The 19036-nt window shown below is 44.9% G+C and overlaps 1 protein-coding gene and 1 long non-coding RNA gene across 3 annotated transcripts; one reads left to right on the plus strand and one right to left on the minus strand.

Moving 5' to 3' along the window:
* The first annotated feature begins 8950 nt into the window (after nucleotides 1-8950).
* On the plus strand, nucleotides 8951-11326 carry LOC120659833. Of its 2 annotated transcripts, XR_005669207.1 has the most exons (5): nucleotides 8955-9091; nucleotides 9202-9747; nucleotides 9864-10042; nucleotides 10130-10957; nucleotides 11040-11326. It is a non-coding gene; the product is annotated as an uncharacterized LOC120659833 (long non-coding RNA). The 2 variants fall into 2 exon arrangements; XR_005669206.1 differs by having other exon boundaries at nucleotides 8951-9747.
* Nucleotides 11327-11925: 599 nt separating this feature from the next.
* On the minus strand, nucleotides 11926-16407 carry LOC120662421 (putative F-box/FBD/LRR-repeat protein At5g52460). The gene is made up of 4 exons (XM_039941570.1): nucleotides 16251-16407; nucleotides 14118-14157; nucleotides 12988-14032; nucleotides 11926-12453 (listed from the first exon to the last, which is right to left on the minus strand). Exons 1-4 carry the CDS (start codon nucleotides 16405-16407, stop codon nucleotides 12109-12111), a joined length of 1587 nt encoding a protein of 528 aa, XP_039797504.1. The 3' UTR covers nucleotides 11926-12108.
* Between the last annotated feature and the right edge of the window lie 2629 nt (nucleotides 16408-19036).

A 19036-nucleotide genomic window follows, 5' to 3' on the forward strand; every position in this document is an offset into this window, starting at 1 on the left:
AGAACAGAGCCTTAAGATGTTTGCGCTTTTCATCCTCTGGTTTCTCAAAAGTAGCTGGTATGGGTTCCAAATTTAACTGAGCCATAGCCTCTTCCAAGTCTTGCTCCTCACAATCATCATTTGGAGCTATGAACTCACTAGGTAGCATGAAGACCATATTAATAGGTGCAGCCGATGATCTTGATGGTTGCTCTTCATCAGCCTTTGGCTTAACACGCCAAACTTCAGATCTGACTCCCCTCCTAGGAGCCTCTCTTCTTTCTTTTTCTTCCAGGGCCTCTATCTGATGCAGTCTCTAAACTCGTCTCTTCTGTGACCTGGTCAATCCTCCTGGACACCATCGAGGCCGATCAATATTGTCATGAATAGGCACTCTTTCTGGATCTCTGCAGTGTAGGTACTCATCTGAAATATGAGCAGCAGCAACTTGTTCAACTCGCTCATTGGCAGAAATCTTTCCTCCTGTAGGATCACGTAGCATGGTCCTGCCCCCCAGCCGATCATGCAATGAAACCCTGCCCCCCAGCCGATCATGTACAGAGATACGTCTATCATTGCTCCTTTCTCTGATGATCGGCCCTCGAGGCCTCTGGTAGAAATGTGGCTTCTTGAATGACCGGTGTTCATGATAGAAGCCGTTGCACTCTGGACAATCATCCACTGTCGACAGAGTCAACCTTTCTTCCCAACAGTACACAAAGAAAGGACACTTCCAATGTCCCTCATGTCATCTGGCAGATTCTTCCTGGTACTGTCTTCTCTCTTGATCACGCTGGAATTTGTTCAACAGCATCTGAGACGTGACCTTCTTCTTAGGCGCCGCTGATTCTTCTCTCTGTTGCGGCCCTTTGCCTTTAGCATCATCGGCCATAATCTGTTCTTTGAGATCAACAGCACCATACTCCTTCACCGATTGCGATGTGAGCATATTGGTTTGTAATGCATTACCCTTCTTTCAAACATCTACCATATTTGCTGGAAACGGATGCCCATCAATCTTCATCGGCTTTTTAGGTGTCTCAAACTTGAGCCTACCTTGCTCTATAGCCGATTGTATCTGCTGACGGAATACCTTGCACTTACTGGTATCATGAGATGTCGCATTGTGCCACTTGCAATACTTGATATTCTTCAATTCCTGATCTGTTAGGATCTTATGATATGGCTTTAACTTAATTTGTCCCTCTGACAGCAACAAGTCGAAGATCTTGTTAGCTTTGGTAATATCGAACATATACTTCTCGGGTTCTTCTTTGTTACCAAAAGGACATGAGATCGGCTTCTTACTGTTCTGAACCCATTCAGCCGATCCCACCATCTGACCATCATCTAAATCAGAAGAATCTGAGCAGTCGACAAAGTTAACCTTTTTTTGGAAATTGCTCCTCTTCTGTTCATATGGTCTCGCCTCCCCTGTCATCCTGTTAGCCATCTGAATGATGCTGTAGAACTCCTGAGAAGCATACTTCTCCTTGATGTGTGGCAGGAGTCCTTGGAAGGCAACCTCTGCTAGCTGTTGAATGGACAGAACTAGATTAAAGCACCGGTTCTTGACATCTTTGAATCTCTGAATGATGGCAGCGGCCGATTCATCGTTCCTTTGCCTCAAATTGGTCAGATCGGTCAGCTTCATCTCCTCTACACCAGAATAGAAGAACTGGTGGAACTGCTTTTCCAGACCGGCCCAGTATATAATGGAATTGGCTGGCAATGTAGTGAACCATGTGAAGGCCGATCCAGACAAGGACATGGAAAACAAACGCACTTTTAATACATCGTGTTGAGCTGCCTCTCCACACTGCACAATGAATCTGCTGATATGTTCCACTGTGGAGACTTCTCCCTATCCAGAAAACTTGGTGAAATCTGGAAGCTTGTACTTGTGGGGCAATGACCATTGATCATAAGCAGCTGGATATGGAGTTCTGTACATTGGATTCTGCTGCTTTGGTTTCAAACCAAACTGATCTCTCATAACCTCATCAATCTTGGATGTCCAATCGATCTATTGACCACCAGCTGATGCTGCTTGTGGTGCTGGTGGAATCAATGGCAAGGTTGCCGATGCAGGCTAGACGTTTGGCGAGGTCATCGGCTGAACAGCCGATGCAGCTTGTGTAGCTCGCTGAGGAGGTTGATTAGATGGTGATTGGTACAGCACCATCTCATTGCTTGGACTGCTCTGTGTTGCCCCCTGACCAGACTGACAGCATGCAAAGCTAGGTACATTAGGCACATCCACATGGCGAAACATACCGGTCGCAAGATCTTGGAAAACCCATGTGACTCCGTTGGCATGTGGGAGCCTGTTTGCCAGAACTTCTATTGGAGACTTGGGTTGCAACATCATCGCCAGATACTATTGTTGAGGTGTCGGCCATGGGGCCGACATGTGGCTTGGACTTGCTGGCGAAGGCACTGATGCAGTTGTAACCGCTGGTTGTGACGCTGGTGCGATGTCTTGAGGCTGAGTCGGCTGTGGAGCCGAGACATTTTCTTGCTGGCTCATCGGCTGAGAAACCAATGTACTTGGCTGCTTTGATGGAGATGGAATCATGAATTCCGGAGGCATACCAAGTCCAGTAGTTGGATTCCAACCAACTGGGTATCCTGACATGAAGTTCCCCTATGCATATGTGGCCATCGGTGTAGAGTTGGTATACACAGGAGGAATCTAAGGTGACGCTACAGTACTGATCGGCTGTGCATCTATGACACCCTCATCAGCCGAAGCTTGAGGATGGATCTGTGATATCCCAGGAGTCGATCCAATAGGAGAGAAGACCATCTGACTTCCCTGATAGTAGGCTGGTCCCACAAAGCTAGGTGTCTCTCTATCTTGTAGCGTCTTGATCACAGCATTGTGGATGTGGTTGGCCATGAGTGGAGCATGATTTGTGAAAGCATGTCCAATCGCCTGATTCATCTGATGAATCATCCTGTCCTCCTTCTGTGACTCTTCATATGGTACAAAAGTGGGAAAATTGAACTTTTTGACTACCTCTCCACTTATGTTGGTGCTGAAGGATAAAAGGCACTGTTGCTCAAAAGCATCTGTGAGAGCTTTAAGTTCTGCCTTGTGTTCTTCCTTCAACTTCTTTTTATTGATCGGGATCTGATTATTTTTAGATACCTCTGCCTTCTCTGACATCTTGATGTTTCGAGTCCCACCGGGCGTGCCAAAAGATGTGTTGACGCAAAATAAACACACTGGAATCTGAGGGCACCGTTCGCCAAGCCTCGGAATGCAAACCAAGCGTGCCAGTCAATTTGACCCGTAAATTGATAAGGAAACAATAAACCGTCAAATTCAAGAGTGCATCGGCTGGATTTCTGAACCACTCTTATGCGGGGTATCGGCAAAGCTCTGCCGATACAGAAGGCGACAAAAGATCGTTTAAGATGAGTGTGTGATAAAAGCGATCTACTACGGATCGGCAATGAGCTGTCGATGCCGATGAGCAACAAGACGGCTAGATCTAAAAGCCGACACGTGCCAGGTAACAATATACAAACCCGCGAATGTATGGATCTGGATAAAGCTAAGCTTATGATTCAATCTAATTGGCTTTACAAGGTTTATCGTGATAAACAAGGAGCTTACAGCCGATTGAACAGATCACTAAGACGGGTAATTGGTGAATTAATCTAAACAAGAAAACAGCGATGCACCCAGAGATCAAAGCTTAGATAAATTCGATAAATTTTGAATAGATCTGAACGAAGCGACAGCGATGCGCCCGAAAGCTAAAGCTCAGATTTACTCAGTAAACAAAAACTTACCAGCAAACCAAGTCGCTCGAATGTGAGACGTCCTTGATCAGCTTGAAAGAACTCACAGAAAGAAAAAAGATGGCGAAGCCGCCGACGAGAAAGTAAATTGCAAGTAGTAAAGTTTTGTTTGTTGGATGTGTATCAATCTTTACAATTGCTCGGGGGTTCATATTTATACCCCACGCTAACACAGTCCTAGCCGATTACGGCAAAACATTGATTATATCTAAAGAAACTTATTCTAATAAATAGAAAATACCGCCTTCCAATCCGAGGCTGTCCCGTATCAAAATTTGTGTAGAAAACACTGAGACGCCTCACAGTCCTAGCCGATTACGGCAAAACATTGATTATATCTAAAGAAACTTATTCTAATAAATAGAAAATACCGCCTTCCAATCCGAGGCTGTCCCGTATCAAAATTTGCGTAGAAAACACTGAGACGCCTCATCGGTACCAAACTGTGCCCGATCTTTACCTTCCATGCACCATCGTTATTTCAACATGCATTCCTTTCTTCTACCGATCCTTTGACACGTGCCGAAAAATGGTGTCAACACCTTCTGTGTAAGGATGGATTTAAGGTAGTGTTAGAGTCCAATAAATTAGTCATGTCGAAAAATGGACAATTCATTGGTAAAGGCTATGATTGCGGAGGCTTGTTCTACTTTTTCCTTGTAGATTTTTGTAATAAGTTAGTGAACCATATTTGCGGTAATGTTAATGATGATGCGAGTGTTTGGCACTCACGGTTATGTCACGATAACTTTGGCTTAATGTCACAACTATCCAACATGTGTTTAATTCTGAATTTCACCATTGCTAAAGGTTCAACATGCCATAGTTGTGTGCAATCGAAGCAACCTCGAAAGCCTCACAAGACAGCCAAGGTGAGAAACTTGACACCTCTCGAACTTATACATTCTGATCTATGTGAGATGAATAGTGCATTGACAAAGGGTGGAAAGAGATATTTCATGACTTTGATTGAAAGATGAAGCGCTAGACTACTTTAAAATCTTTAAGACCGAAGTTGAAAATCAACTAGATAATAAGATCAAATGTTTAAGGTCAGATTGTGGTAGTGAATATTTTCTCAAAATTTTTGATGAATTCTATGAGGAACATGGTATTATTCATGAGAGGACGCCTCCCTACACAAACGAGTCAAACGGGGGTTGCTGAGAGGAGAAACCGCACGTTTACTGACTTGGTTAACGCCATGTTAGACACTGTTGGTATATCTAAAGCATGGTGGGGGGTGACTCTATTGACTACGAGTCATGTCCTGAATAGAGTTCCAAACAAGAATAAAGAATAGACTCCACATGAGATATGGATCGGGAGAAAACCATCACCTTCTTACTTGCACACATGGGTATGTTTGGCAAAATTCAATGTACCAATCAACAAGAAGCACAAGATGGAACCTAAGACAGTGGATTGTATCTTTCTGGGATATGCTCAGAGGAGCATAGCTTACAGATTGTTAGTAGCCAAATTTGAGGTACCTGATGTGCATGTTGCATGTTGGCAGTATTATGGAATCTCGTCATGCAAAAAAAAATTTGAGAATATATTTCCTATGAAAGATATGCATAGCACTCCTAGATTTTTCTTCTGAGATAATTCCTGAACCAGTTGCTCCACACATTTGTTGAGTCTTCTGAACAATCAGTTGAGCATGAGAAAATCCTTGATAAGTATGACAGTGAAGCTCCTCGAAGGAATAAGAGATAAAAGGTTGCAAAATCCTTTGGTGGTGATTTCACTGTGTACCTTGTAGATGATATACCCACTACTATTGGTGAGGCATATGCACCTCCAGATGCAGATGGTTGGAAAGAAGCTGTCCAAAGTGAGATGGAGTCGATTTAATCCAATGGTACGTGGGAACTCATTGAACGACCCTATAGTTGGAAACTTGTGGGTTGCAAATGGGTGTTCAAGAAGAAGCTTAGGCCTGTGGTACTATTGAGAAGTACAAGGCTCGGGTTGTGGCCAAAGGTTACACACAAAAAGAAGGTGGAGATTTTTTTGACATATATTCACCTATTTCTAGGTTGACCACTATTCGAGCACTACTTTCTCTGGCTGCCTCATATGGTCTTATCGTTCATTAGATGGATGTAAAGACAACTTTTCTGAATGGAAAGTTGGATGAGGAGATCTATATGGATCAGCCTGATGGATTTGTAGTGAAGGGTCAAGAGAGTAAGGTATGCAAATTGTTGAAGTCTTTGTATGGTCTGAAACAAGCAACTAAGCAATAGCATGAGAAGTTCGACAGAACTTTAACATTTGCGGGCATTGTCATAAATGAGGCTGATAGATGTGTGTACTATCGCTATAGTGGGGGTGCAGGAGTTATATTATATTTGTATGTGGATGACATATTGATCTTTGGCACGAACATTGATGTGATCAATAATGTCAAGTCTTTTCTATCAAAGAGTTTTATATGAAAGATCTGGGTGAAGCTGATGTGATTCTTAACATCAAGCTGATTAAGGGCGAGAATGGGATTACTCTTTTGCAATCTCATTATGTGGGGAAGATTTTGAGCCGCTTTGGCTATGTGGATAGCAAGCCTTCTCCAACTCCTTATGATCCCAGTGTGATACTCTGAAAGAACAAGAAGATTGCTAAAGATCAGCTGAGATACTCCTAGATAATTGGTTCACTCATACTTAGCTAGTGCAACGAGACCCGACATATCTTTTGCTGTAAGCAATTGAGTAGGTTCATGTACAACCCGGGTTCTGGTCATTGGCATGCACTTGAAAGATTATTCGCTATCTAGTTGGTAATATGAGTTATGGGATTTACTATTCTGGGCACCCCGCTCTGCTTGAGGGTTATAGTGATTCAAACTGGATTTCTGATGTTGATGAGCTTTATGTCATGAGTGGATATGTGTTTACCCTTGGAGGTGGTGTGATATAATGGAGGTCTTGCAAACAGACCATCTTGACGAGGTCAACCATGGAATCAGAACTTAATAGTAGCCCTTGTTGAGGCAGAGTGACCGCGTGAGCTCTTGATGGACTTGCATGTGGTTGAGAAACCATTGCCAATTATCCTAATGGACTGTGACAATCAAACGGTGATAGTCAAAGTGAACAGTGCTAAGGATAATGTGTCATCAAGACACGTTAAAAGATGACTGAACTCTGTCAGGAAGATGAGAAACTCAGGAATAATAAGTGTGGCCTATATTCAAATAGACAAAAACCTGGCAGATCTCTTTACATAAGGGCTATCACGGAATGTGATAGAAAGTGCATCGAGGGAGATGGGTATGAGACTCGTATGAGTCGCCATAGTAGCAACTCAACCTATGTGATCAGCGATCCTGTGAATTAGGACCTGGGAAGAACAAGCTATTGGTTAACTGAGGAGAGTAATTTCTTTCTAAACCCTCTCTAGGTCAAGATGCAATACTCTCAAATGTTGTATGGCAGGTTGGCTATGTGCCTCTCAAATGTTGTACCAACATATCTTTTGCTGTGAGCGTCGGGCTTGGGTCGGCACAAGCATGTCGAGCCGACCATGCCTATAGTGCCGGCATGAAACGACTACGTGTGTATAGTGTCATGCCTGGGCTGAGGAGACGGCACGGTACGACATGACTAAGCCATCATGCCTAGTCGTGTCATGCCTAGTCATGCCTTATCTGTTAGGGTTAGGGTCGGATCATGCCGTGGTAGCCCATTTGGCCATCTATAGCTTGAGGTGGGGAAACTGAAGCCCCTCAACCGAGCTATCTAGGAGCTTGCACTTGTTGAAGGTAGCAATATAGAGGGTGTCCAAGAATTGGAAGCAGACACAGGTGGAAGCGCCGGTGGAAACGACCGAAGCTGCAATAACTGTAGAAATCAAGCTCCAGCAGGTTATCGAGCACCGTGGAATGAAGTCACGCGCGTTGACGGCGGTGGGCCTGTCGTGGAGGTGGCGCGCCGAATGCTGAAACGGTGGCTAGGATCTGGATGCATGGAGAGGATGAGGGAGACGATGCCAGCAGGGCCTCGTCGGCGGCCCTGAGGGTCTCCTCGCCCGTGGGGAGGTCCTTGTCAGCGAGGTCGATGTCGTCAAGGATGAGCGGGGTGGCGCGCCAGACGTGGTGCCACCGGGTGGCGAGCGTTTGGGTGCGCGCGGCCTCCTTGGTGGAGAGGAGTGAGACTACCTCGCCGAGGATGGCGTCAAGGAGGCCACTGATGTGGTCGACGCTGTCGTCCTCTCCTCCGGCTTCAGGCGGCTGAGGTTCTTGGCCGCGGGATTTCCCCAACTTGGCTATCGATTCTAAATGGGATGCCTCTCCGGCAGCCGCATCTGGAGCCACCATAACTTGGTGCCTGTGATCTCGCATCAACAGTGCTACCCGCCTGCTCTTTTTGGCACAGGGAGGCTTCATGGCTGGTGGATTTGGGGCAGTGGGGCTTTGCATGCAGGTCCAGTGGAAGTAGTTCCACTGTGGTATTGCGGACTCTCCCTCACTGACGTGTGGGCTCTACTGCAATCGGGGTCACGTATCAGCGGGTAAGTCCCTCTGTAGTAACCGGAGAGGAGACTCATCTGGTCTAGTGGCTGGCGGTGGCTTTGGTGCGCCTCCCACTCCGAGCGGTGCATATTCTCTGACTTGCTTAAGGAAAGCCAGGGGTGACTTCCCCCTCCTGGATGCTATCCATGGCCCATCCAATGGCTGCTAAAGCAATGAAGGAGAGAGCATTAGATCGTGTGTGGTGGGGGGAGGGGGAGGACTACAGAGTGATAGCAGGCAGAGTCACCGCGTGCGGACCCTGACGTCTGTAGGACCCGTGTGTTAGTGAGGAGAAGCAAACTGAAAAAAAATCAAATCATGCTTTTCCTTCATACTGTGGTGGACGTGGTCACAGTACACTCCACAGCATGTAGAGTTTAAAAATGTTAAATCTATTTCAGAAAAAATAGATCAATCAAAAGATATTCATCTATTGAAAAGCAGGGCTGCATCACAATGATAATGACACTATGTTTATATGTCCAAATTTAATGAGGTGTCTTATCCAAATTTAAACTATGTATTACATTGTTTGATATAAATGACATTCTGAGGGCACATACAATGTATCGTCGAGAACCGTAGACACACATCATTTTTTTGCAACCCCCCCCCCCCCCCCGAGCAGTAGTTACTGCCCACCTGTCGCTACATCCATCTACGGCTTATTCTCGTGCTCCCAAGCGAGCGACAAACCAGCCCATTGTATGGCACACTGCGGGGAGATGGCGGAGGCAGAGATCTGCTGCCGATGGGGGGATTCGTTTTGCGCCCAAGGTTCGCGCCTTCCTCACCCGCGAAAATCTCTTCCACGCTCTCCCTGAAATACTCCCGTTGCGCCCCCACATCCAACCCTAGCTCCTGTTCCGGCCACCATGTCGCGACAGGCATGGAAGGAGGTGGTGGCGGCACAAGATATACTGAAGGTGAATGAGGCTCGGATGCGCAAGGCAGCTGCAGCGCAATCGTGGAAGGATGCGGCAGCACCAATGCGGAAGGCCCAAGGAAGAGCTCGGGTGCCGCTTGTGCCGGAGCAGAGTAGTTCGGGTTAGGCGGTGCCTGTGCCAGAGCAGAGGAGTTTGGGATATGGCATGGCTACTCCACCAGGGTCCTTCACCGATGGCAGCTGCTTCTTCAACGGCAGCATCGGTGGCTTCTTCGGCAGCACTGGACAAAGCCCCGTCGCTCAACCATGGAATCCACAATCTTCAGATCCTGCAATATAGTACTCTCTCGCAGTTTTACTCAATATTTATGTTTCTGATGTGAAGCAATGTGAGCACGATTTTTTTCCTTGATGGATTCAGTAATGGTACTCTGTCTCAATTATGTTGCTGGTAGTTGTTATCATGAATTATTTCAAGTTTTTATGATTGTAGGGACTAGCAACATTCATATGCTTGTAAAGGAGGCTTACTGTTTGCTTCCTACTGGTATGAATGCATCCATCCTCATATTGCTTATTGATTGCAGGGTGTAAATGGAACACCTCCTATAGGCTTCACAACCTTTATCTAGCCTAACTTGTCTCAACATTTTAATTTTGTAGGAGAACCTTCTCAGTTTGCCCCATTGAAGCCACCACAGAGTTCACAAGATTTTCAATTAGAAGAAGAATTCTCGAATCCAAATTCATCAAGGGACAATACATATGTTAATGTTGACAGCAGTGATGAGGCACCTGGGATTGAGAAGCGAATCTTCTGGACTCAAGAAGACGTCAGGATGGTGAGTCTCATTGCTTTTGCTTGGTGTTTGAAGTTTTTTTACTTACCATACTAGCATGAAGATAATATGTACTAATTACATTTACAGATGAGCTCTTGGCTGCTTAATTCAACAGACTCAACCATTGGTGCTGATAGGAAGAATGACCAATATTGGACTGATGTGGAGGCTACATACAAGACTAAGTCATAGGAGAAGAAATGCCAAGCAAATGAAGGACCGTTTTCATAAGGTAAATAAGTGGTCTGACATTTTTCCATAGTGATTGGTTGAAGGGTAGAATGATTTATACAAGTTGATATAATGATCAAATTTGGATTGAGAAGGCCCATGTATTGTGTATAAAAGACAATGAGAAACTCAATCTAGGTCCTTTTGTGTTGATGGAAGTATGGAACACATTAAAAACTAAAGCAAAGTGGATTACATACAAGAATGGGCTTAAAGCTGCAAGAAAAAGAAAGGGCTTAGGCAAGGAGAAGGAAGTAGAGGATAGTAGCCCTTTAGATGTAGATGAACTAGATGAAGAACCAAGACCAATGGGGCAAAACGGCTGCTGAAAAGCTAAAATATGCCAAAAGTAAGGAGGTAGACCATATTGATCTTGAGGAGCTGGATAAATTTGGTAAAATTCAGTGTGAAGAGCATGCAAACAGACTAAAAGTATTGGAAGTGCAGAAAAAGTTAACAATCTGAGAAGATCGAACAAGCAAGGCTTGCCCATCTTGCAGCAAAGGATCAAAAAGTGGCAGCAGAGATTCAAAGGGAGGCAAGAAAATATGAATTAGAGACTAAGATGTCTGACACATACAACTGCCTTGTCAGTGGACGTTTCTTTGAGGTCCGATGAAGAAAAGTTGGGTCGTGCAAATACTATGAGGTGTTTCCAAAAGAAATTATTTGCTGATAATTGAGGTTAGTTTCCAACAAATAAGTACCACTGCTGATATGTCATCTTCTGAAACACGACCATTTCTGCAATTTATGTCATTCTCAGGTTATAAAATCTATCATTTTGGAGACATGACCATTTCTGGAACATGACCATGGAGGCTGATTTGTTGCTGTTGCTGTCGGTTCTTTTACTAGTGTGAACTGTCAATTGAGAACTGAAGTATGTCAATTCTGAACTGAAGTACTATTTTCTTATTGTCAATTGTGAACTGAAGTAACATTTCTTGTCGCTGTCAATTGTGAACTGTCCAATGAAATAGGGACTCTATTATTATATCATATCATGTATTCCTGAGACCATTTCATATGAATATACATTATACTTGCTTATTTTAAGAGTAATGTGAATTATTTCAATGTATTGTGCATTCTCTCATGTATGCAACAAAATAGGTAACAAAGATCAAGTATGCACTAGATCACCATGATTTTTGTGTCAAAGGATGGATTAAACACTTTGCAAACAACCAAACAGACAATCCATTATACAAGTTGTTTGTTTAAACTATCTTTTTATGCTAAAGAGACGGCAGCTATCTGTATTGTTGTACTTGCCCTAACTGCACTGAAAAACAGGGGGCTTTGGGCCACCCTGTATTGACCATAAGTTATAGCTGCTTATTATGTCAACATCCATCTATTATTGTGTGGAAAATACAAGCTACTAGGTGATGTTGCAAGTACCATGTCGAAATCTCACATCCATCCATTATTGTTATAGCTTCAGCTTATTTCAAATGAAATGCAGGCAATTTGAGCATGCACATATTTTTTTTTTGAATCCGGTGCAATGTATGGTGTAGCACCCTAAACATTATTGAAATTGAAAAATGTATGATGTAGCTGATTACTTCAAGGATGAAACAACAGCTGTAAATCAAATCGAGACATTGATCATGATGATTGAATAATATATTAATATGAGAAAATTATTCGAACAATAATATCATGTGGTGAATCAAAATGAGCACGCCAAGTTGTATACAGGTAATCTAGCAATTCAAAGGCAAGCAATATAGCTCAAAAACATTGTCCAAATATTTACAAGCAAGGTGAACTAAAAAATTTGGATAAAGCAACCCAAAGAAGAGTAACTGAAAGTTTTCGAAACTTCAAAGCACATATTCAAAGGGGTCTGACAAGTCATGAATGTCTTTGCAACTGAACCATTGAAAAGTCGCAAATTCAATCTGAGCAGCACTAGAAGCCCGATTCTCTAGCTGGAGACGCTTGCACTGATTTTCAGCCCACATTTTGTTTTGCACTAGATGAGTTTCGACAAGAAGTTTCATTGACTCCAGCACCCTTGCATTCAATATAAAGAATGAGGCAATGTCAACATGTGATTTATTGCCCATATAAAAGCCCAATACTATCCTCTTCAGATGGAGGTCAAGGCAATCTATGCGATCTAGGGGTTTATCCGCCAGCGTGTTTTCCATGCCCGCTGCATTTGTCTGAAAAGTGAAAAGTGAAAGGTTATAAAAAGTTGATATATTTCTTTGTATGAAGGAAGATGCAGCAGTTATGCAGTAAAGAGTAGTGAGTGAAACTTCGGGGTGTTAATTAGTAATCTTTAGCTAGGTGCACCTCCAGCCCTCTCTAGTTTCAAAACTTTATACTATTTTTCCAAAATCAGATCTCATTTTGGAAAATTAGTACAAAACTTTAAACTAAAGAGGGTTGTATGTGCATCTAAGGGTCACCAATTTGCACCTCTAGTGAAACTTGAGCAGTGAAGCCGAAATTGTTGTTACCTTTATGTACAACTTCTCCAGGCATGGAAAGCATCTCATGAAGTTAATAATAACATCCAGACTAAGATAATTATTGTATAGGGCTAAGACCTTCACGGACATCATCACAGTTGCCATTCTGATGAGGTGCAATCCCTGAATTACGTACGGGTCAATAAGGATTATAGCACAATAGACAGAAAACGGCATATATATAATCACCAATAAGGCGAAGTCAAAGAATGTCACCAATACCTCAAAAACAGTGGTGCCGAGCTCGAGTCTGCCGATTCTATCCGTGAGGCGACCCAACATCTTCAATTTTGGTGCTGAAATTACCGAGACGCGCATGCCATCATCTCTATATGTTCCACAATGGAGCAGTCTTTCAAGACACGGGGTGTCCTCAAGAACGAGTTCCTGCAGCATGATCTCAGTGCCGCTGCGGGCGGGGCGATCACTGTAATGCACGGCGAAACAGCTAAGGCTCCGGGAGTTGATCCGAAGACGGCGGAAGCCATAGCTGTATTTGAGCACCAAGCTGTGGAGAGCAGGGCTGCCGGCGAGCAGGGCGTGCAAGGACTGCTCGGAGACGGTGACCAAGCGGAGCGTGAGGTGCCGGAGCCTGGGGAAGTGGGCCTGGCCGGCAGCCGCGTCGGGGAACTGGCAGAAGCCGAGATGCGCGACGCGGAGGGTGGACGAGAAGCGCAGCGCGGAAGGCGGCATCGCCGGCGTGGGCGACGCCGCGAGGCTGTAGGAGACGTCGAGCTCCTGGAGGCGGTCGAGGGCCGGGGACCGGAGCCAGCCGTCGAGGCCGGCGAGCGCGAGGTTGGAGACGGCGAAGCGGCGGGCGGGGCCCCGGTGCGCGGCGAGGATGCGGGAGACGGTGGCCTCGTCGACGTCCGCGCCGCCGGTCGCGAGGTTGAGCGGCGCCGAGCGCCAGAGCGGGCGCCACCGGGCGGACAGCGCCTGCGTGCGCGCGCCGTCCTTGGTGGGGAGGAGCGAGATGATGTCGGCGAGGACCTCGTCGGGGAGAAGGCTGATCAGATCGGGGCCGGGGTCTCCGCCTCCGGCACGCGGCGATTGCTGCTGCAAGGATCTCTTCCTCTTCGCTTGGGCGCGGGTGACCGCACCCGTGAAGGGATCCGATCGGAGCGGAGAGGGGCTATCTCCTCCTGCTCCTCCTCGATGGGAAGCGGCTCCGCTTGCCACCGGCCACCGGCCACCGGAGGAATCGAAACGGCGGAGCGGCGGCGGCGGCAGCGGGGGAATCGAGGGAGGGAGGCCAAGAACCGCCCTCCTGCGTCAAGGCCCGAAGTGCCAAGAGCCCAGCCCAGCTGGGTCTGAAAACGCTTGTGGGATATTGGGCTGGGTATTTACAATACTTTAACAAAAACGCCATTACAATTATAAGTTTATTAGGTTCTGAACAAATAACAAACATGTCCATAACACCAATTAAGTTTAATCGGTTCTGAACAAACAACAAACATGTCCATGGCACCAATAGTTTCACCTCTTAATCAAAGAGGTGAAAATAAAGGTAGAATTGAGTGATGAAAATGATCGCGAACGGTCGGTAGCGGTATTATAATACGAAAAACGAAAACGGTTGGGTAAGAATTTTCTTGTATTTATGAAATTTATAAAATCAAATATATTAGAAATGTCTATAAATTAATTGTAATTGATAACTTTTATTTTCTTAAAAATAGAAATAGTTAGAAACGGTATCATGATATGGAAAACGATATGGGCCGATATGGGAATTTTCCTAAGGTGATTTTGCTGACCAGATCAAGCCAGCGGTAGAGGCTGCAAATCCAAATTTGACTAGTGCACTCTACGACTTTTATCTATATTAGAGTATCTCAAAGAACTCTTGTATCTTAAATAAGTTGTCTAAAAAAGAAAAGGAGACAAAAAAGACCCATCCAACATTTAGCTATCTACCTCGTTTTTTATTCTCGTTTTGTATAAAGGGGTGCTGCTGGGCAAAGATGCAAGAGCCCATCAGCTTCGAGAATCCAATTGCGCGCTGGAGCGCTTCCTAGCGCGCGATTTGACAGCACCAATGCGCTGTCTCCCCACCCACCCTCCCACCGTCCCGCTCAAGTATTCCTTTATTTTTCTCTTTTTCGTTTCAAATTTTCCTATTAAGTTCCTTAATAGCATGTGGTATCTTTAACTTTTATTTTCAGATTTTTCCCTTTTATTTACTATATATTTGAAGTTCTCTTGACAACTTTTTTATAAAAATTATACTAAAAAGATATACCAAGGATTTTAGTACCTAGAAGTTATATGATGAACTTATGCGTAAAAAAGTTGTGCAAGAAATCTTTCTAATAAGCATAACTTTCTAGAAGTTGTGCTTAAAGATTATGCTCCACAAATTTTTTGAATATATATTAATTAAAATAGTATGTATAGTAAAAGTTGTGCTAAAATTCTTCAAGGAATTGTTAGGAAAGAGGTACACTTAGAAGTTGTATGTACCGTAAAAGTTATGATGATAATTTATCTTTCAGAAAGCATGTGCAAAAAATTATGTGTAAAAGTTGTGTTTGCATAAAAGTATTGACATGCTTTATATTTTATCATATATAACTTTATATTTTATCACACATAACTTCTGTATATTGACATACTTTGTGTTTCTTTTTTTCCATATCTATCACGAAATGATGCAATCATTTTGAGTTCACATAGCAACAAACGGGCGGTCTACATTAATGAGAATGATACTATGTGTAAAAAGTTATCAACATCTGTAAGGTTTTTCTCTACGTACTTATATATGATACTATTTCGACAGCCACCACGTTGTTTGATATCATTACTGTTACCATTATATATACAAAAATTATGCAAAAAGGACGTAATAACTTATTGACTATGAAAAATTATGTATATAACTTTTAATTCAAACATATTAGATATATAACTTATGCTACATACACAGAACAGTGAATGATTAATATAAAAAATTGCCTAAACAACTTTTCCTACAACCTATATATGTAACTTTTCTAGTGCATCCAGGGAAAAAATGGAAAATAATGTTTTTCTAAATATATTATTTTTCTCATTTTTTGAAAATTATTTTTCGGTTTGAACCTAACTTTTATTTCACTCCCCCACCCGAAATACTCCTCTCTACTTTTCCACGTTCTGCCATGAAAGAGAATTGTGTGCACGGCCCAACAAGAAAAGGACCCGCACAGTGCAAAGGGAAACAAAACTAACATGGACGGTGCGGTGACCCAAAAGAGGAAAGGGAATTAACTCGACGCCCAAAGTGGAATGTACTAGGTTAGTTGTCTGATCGTTTGTTAGTTCTAATGCTGGGGCGCGCGCGCGAATTAGCTAGCCCCCATCGGCTCTTGTATCCTGCCCACACGCCCCACCCCGCCTCCTGTCCCACATCCGTGACCCGTCGGAGCGCCGCGCCGGAGACGCTCGACGCCGACCAGCCGCACCCCTGCCGCTCCGGTGCGTGTGTCCGACCGCCGCACGGGGTGCCGCGAAGATGAGCACGAGGATCTCATCGGGTAGGTCCTGTATGTAGTCCCGTGCGGGCGAGGCGAACAGGCAAGACGAGGAGGAGCTGTCGCTGCCCCCCGCAGCGACTTGCACAGGCGCGGTCGCCGGCGGCTGCGGCGGCGGCGCCATCGGGGAGAGCGACCTGCTACGGCGCGGCGGGGAGTTGGTCCTGGATTTGGAGAGGGAAGAGGGGGAGACGCCCATGCTACGGCGGCCAAGGGCGGGCGGGGGAGACGGTGGCCATCCGGAGGCGTGCTGCGCGCGGGGGTAGGTGAGGGCGGATCTGCCGATCTGCCGGTGATTGGAGCTCGTCGGCGATGGAGCGAGAGGAGAGGTGGTGGGAAAGAAGATAAGAAAATGAGTATGACATGTGGGGTCGGCAAAATAAAGAGTGCAGATTTAAAGAGTCTGTTGGTTTAACCATGTTATATGAGGTCTTCTATCTTTTCACAAAGTTTGTAAAACTTCAAATTTAGATAAGATTATACAAAAAACTCTTAGAGATGCTCTTACTGGCTATCGATCCAACTAACTTCCCTCTACAGCTCCACGTGCGTGAGCCTCACTAATATTCATCTCGAATTTCCTTTCCAGGCAGCTCCGCCTCACATGCCAGGCCAACAGGCCCGCCACCACCGAGGAGCAGCTCCGCCACCACCAAGGAGCAGCTCGTGTCGCGGGTCGGGCAAATTTAACCAAAAATTGAGAACCAAATCAAAATAATTGAGAATCAAAATTGAGAAAATTTGGTTTGCTTCGGCTCCATGTTCCTAGGAATCAAAATTACTTGATTATTTTGGTTCTTGGACTCGGTTACCCGAAGAACCAAGCTCACACCAAATTTGGCCTAGTTAAGCCCAATCCAACATGCCCAAATACAAACCCTAGTAGCCTGTAACCCCTCAGGTACTTGATGGACGATGGCGGCGGCGCAACTACGCCGGCACGCCGCCCCCAACCCCGACCGCCATCGGTCCCTGCCCCACCTTCAGCTCCAGCGACCGCATCTTGCCCCCGCCCGGCGTTCGGCTTCGGCGCCCGCGTCCAGCCTCTGCCTCTGCCCCGCCAGGCCACCAACCACCCAGCGCCTGCGACCGGCCGCCCGGATGCCACCACCCGCCACCCACGACCAGCCGCCCCAGCCAGAGCTAGGCCGCCACCTCTCGTGTCCGGCGTTCGGCCCCCGCCCCGCATTCGGCTCTCGCCAGGGCAGGGCTGCCACTGAGCACGTCTAGGCCCCACCTTGAGCCGACTTAGTGCACGGGCCCCATCCGGTTGCCCCGGCTCCGGCTAGCTTTGGCATACCTTGTCCCTGTTGCAGCTCAGCGCCAGCGCAGCCTGTGAAGTTTCAATTCCCTCAGTTAGAACCGGAACCGAACCGAACTAACTGAAATCGAACTTACTCGATTCCTGACTATGAAAACAACCGATCAGTTCCTATTTTCTAGGAACCAAAGTTCTATATGAACCAAGGAAACGAACAGATAGGTTCGATTCTAATGGAATGCCTAGGGCTAAGATCGAGGCCTCGAGCTCCGGCTAATGCGCGCAGCCATCGGAGGCAGCTTGAGCTCGGTGATGGTGTGGCCCAGCATTTTTTATTCTTATGAATTTTTTTATATCACAAAATTGGTGCACAACTTTGTTGCACAGATTTGTATAGGGCTGTCTTCAATTTTCTGATTGTGGGCGTGACAACATTCTCACTTGAATTTGTGATAAAAAATTGTCTCAAAAGAGATTGTAAGTATAATTTATGCACAAAAGTTGTTTGCAAAATTTCTTTAGCAACATATTTGCTTAAAAAATGGTATGAAAAAGTTTGTACGTCAAACTTGTATATATATATAAGTTTATAATTTTATGAAAATAGAAAGTAGGTGGAAAATAAAATTTTCTTACAAAACAAAAATATGGGGTTGTCTGAGATGGATTGCTGGGAGTCCTGCCGGCGCGCTCGCCATATTCCCAGTAGAGGCTGACTTGTAAAGTGGCCGTACAGGGTCCAACAATTTATCCTTTTTCATGCCGATTTAGCTACTTAAAAAACAAGATTTGGCCAAATCACGCACAAAGGCATGGACTAGTCAATAACATGAAAGGCACCCGGCGATATATATAAAATTAAGTTATATATAGTGCGAGTTCAGTGCCAACATAGGCACAAAAAAAAGAAGGTTTAATGCCAACCATGTGCCAAAAACATAGGCACAATGGAACCTAGGTCAATCCTCACATTATTACTACTCATGTCCATGTGGCTTCAACAATATTATTGTAGTGAGTACAAAAAAAACAATATTAATTATTGTAGTTACATTATTCCGTTCACAAGAAAGTCACCAGCGCGCACTGATCCCAGTTTGGAACCCATTTGCATCCAACAGTGAAAGTGATCGGGTGCTCTAGCTTAAGAGGGGGAGGGGGTGAATTAGTCACTAATAAAAACTTAGACCTATGGCTCCAACTTGTTTGCACAAAACTTAAACTAAAACATGCTATCTAGAAGTGCAACTAGGTTGTTCTAGTGTGAAACTCCTATCCCAAAAGAGTTTAGTAACCTATAGCCTTTCCTATCAAGAAACTATTCTATGAAAATAAATGCACCCAAAATGCTAGTATGAAATGCGGAAGCTTAAAGAGCGGGATAGGAGATAGCAAACTCTTGACGCGGGTGTTTATCCCATGGTTCGGTTAGCCACAAAGGCACACCTACATCCACGTTGTTGTAGCACTCACTAAGAGTATTGCTACTCGG

This window comes from Panicum virgatum, chromosome 2N (assembly GCF_016808335.1).
Source record: "Panicum virgatum strain AP13 chromosome 2N, P.virgatum_v5, whole genome shotgun sequence".
In the NCBI taxonomy this organism is placed as follows: domain Eukaryota; kingdom Viridiplantae; phylum Streptophyta; class Magnoliopsida; order Poales; family Poaceae; genus Panicum; species Panicum virgatum.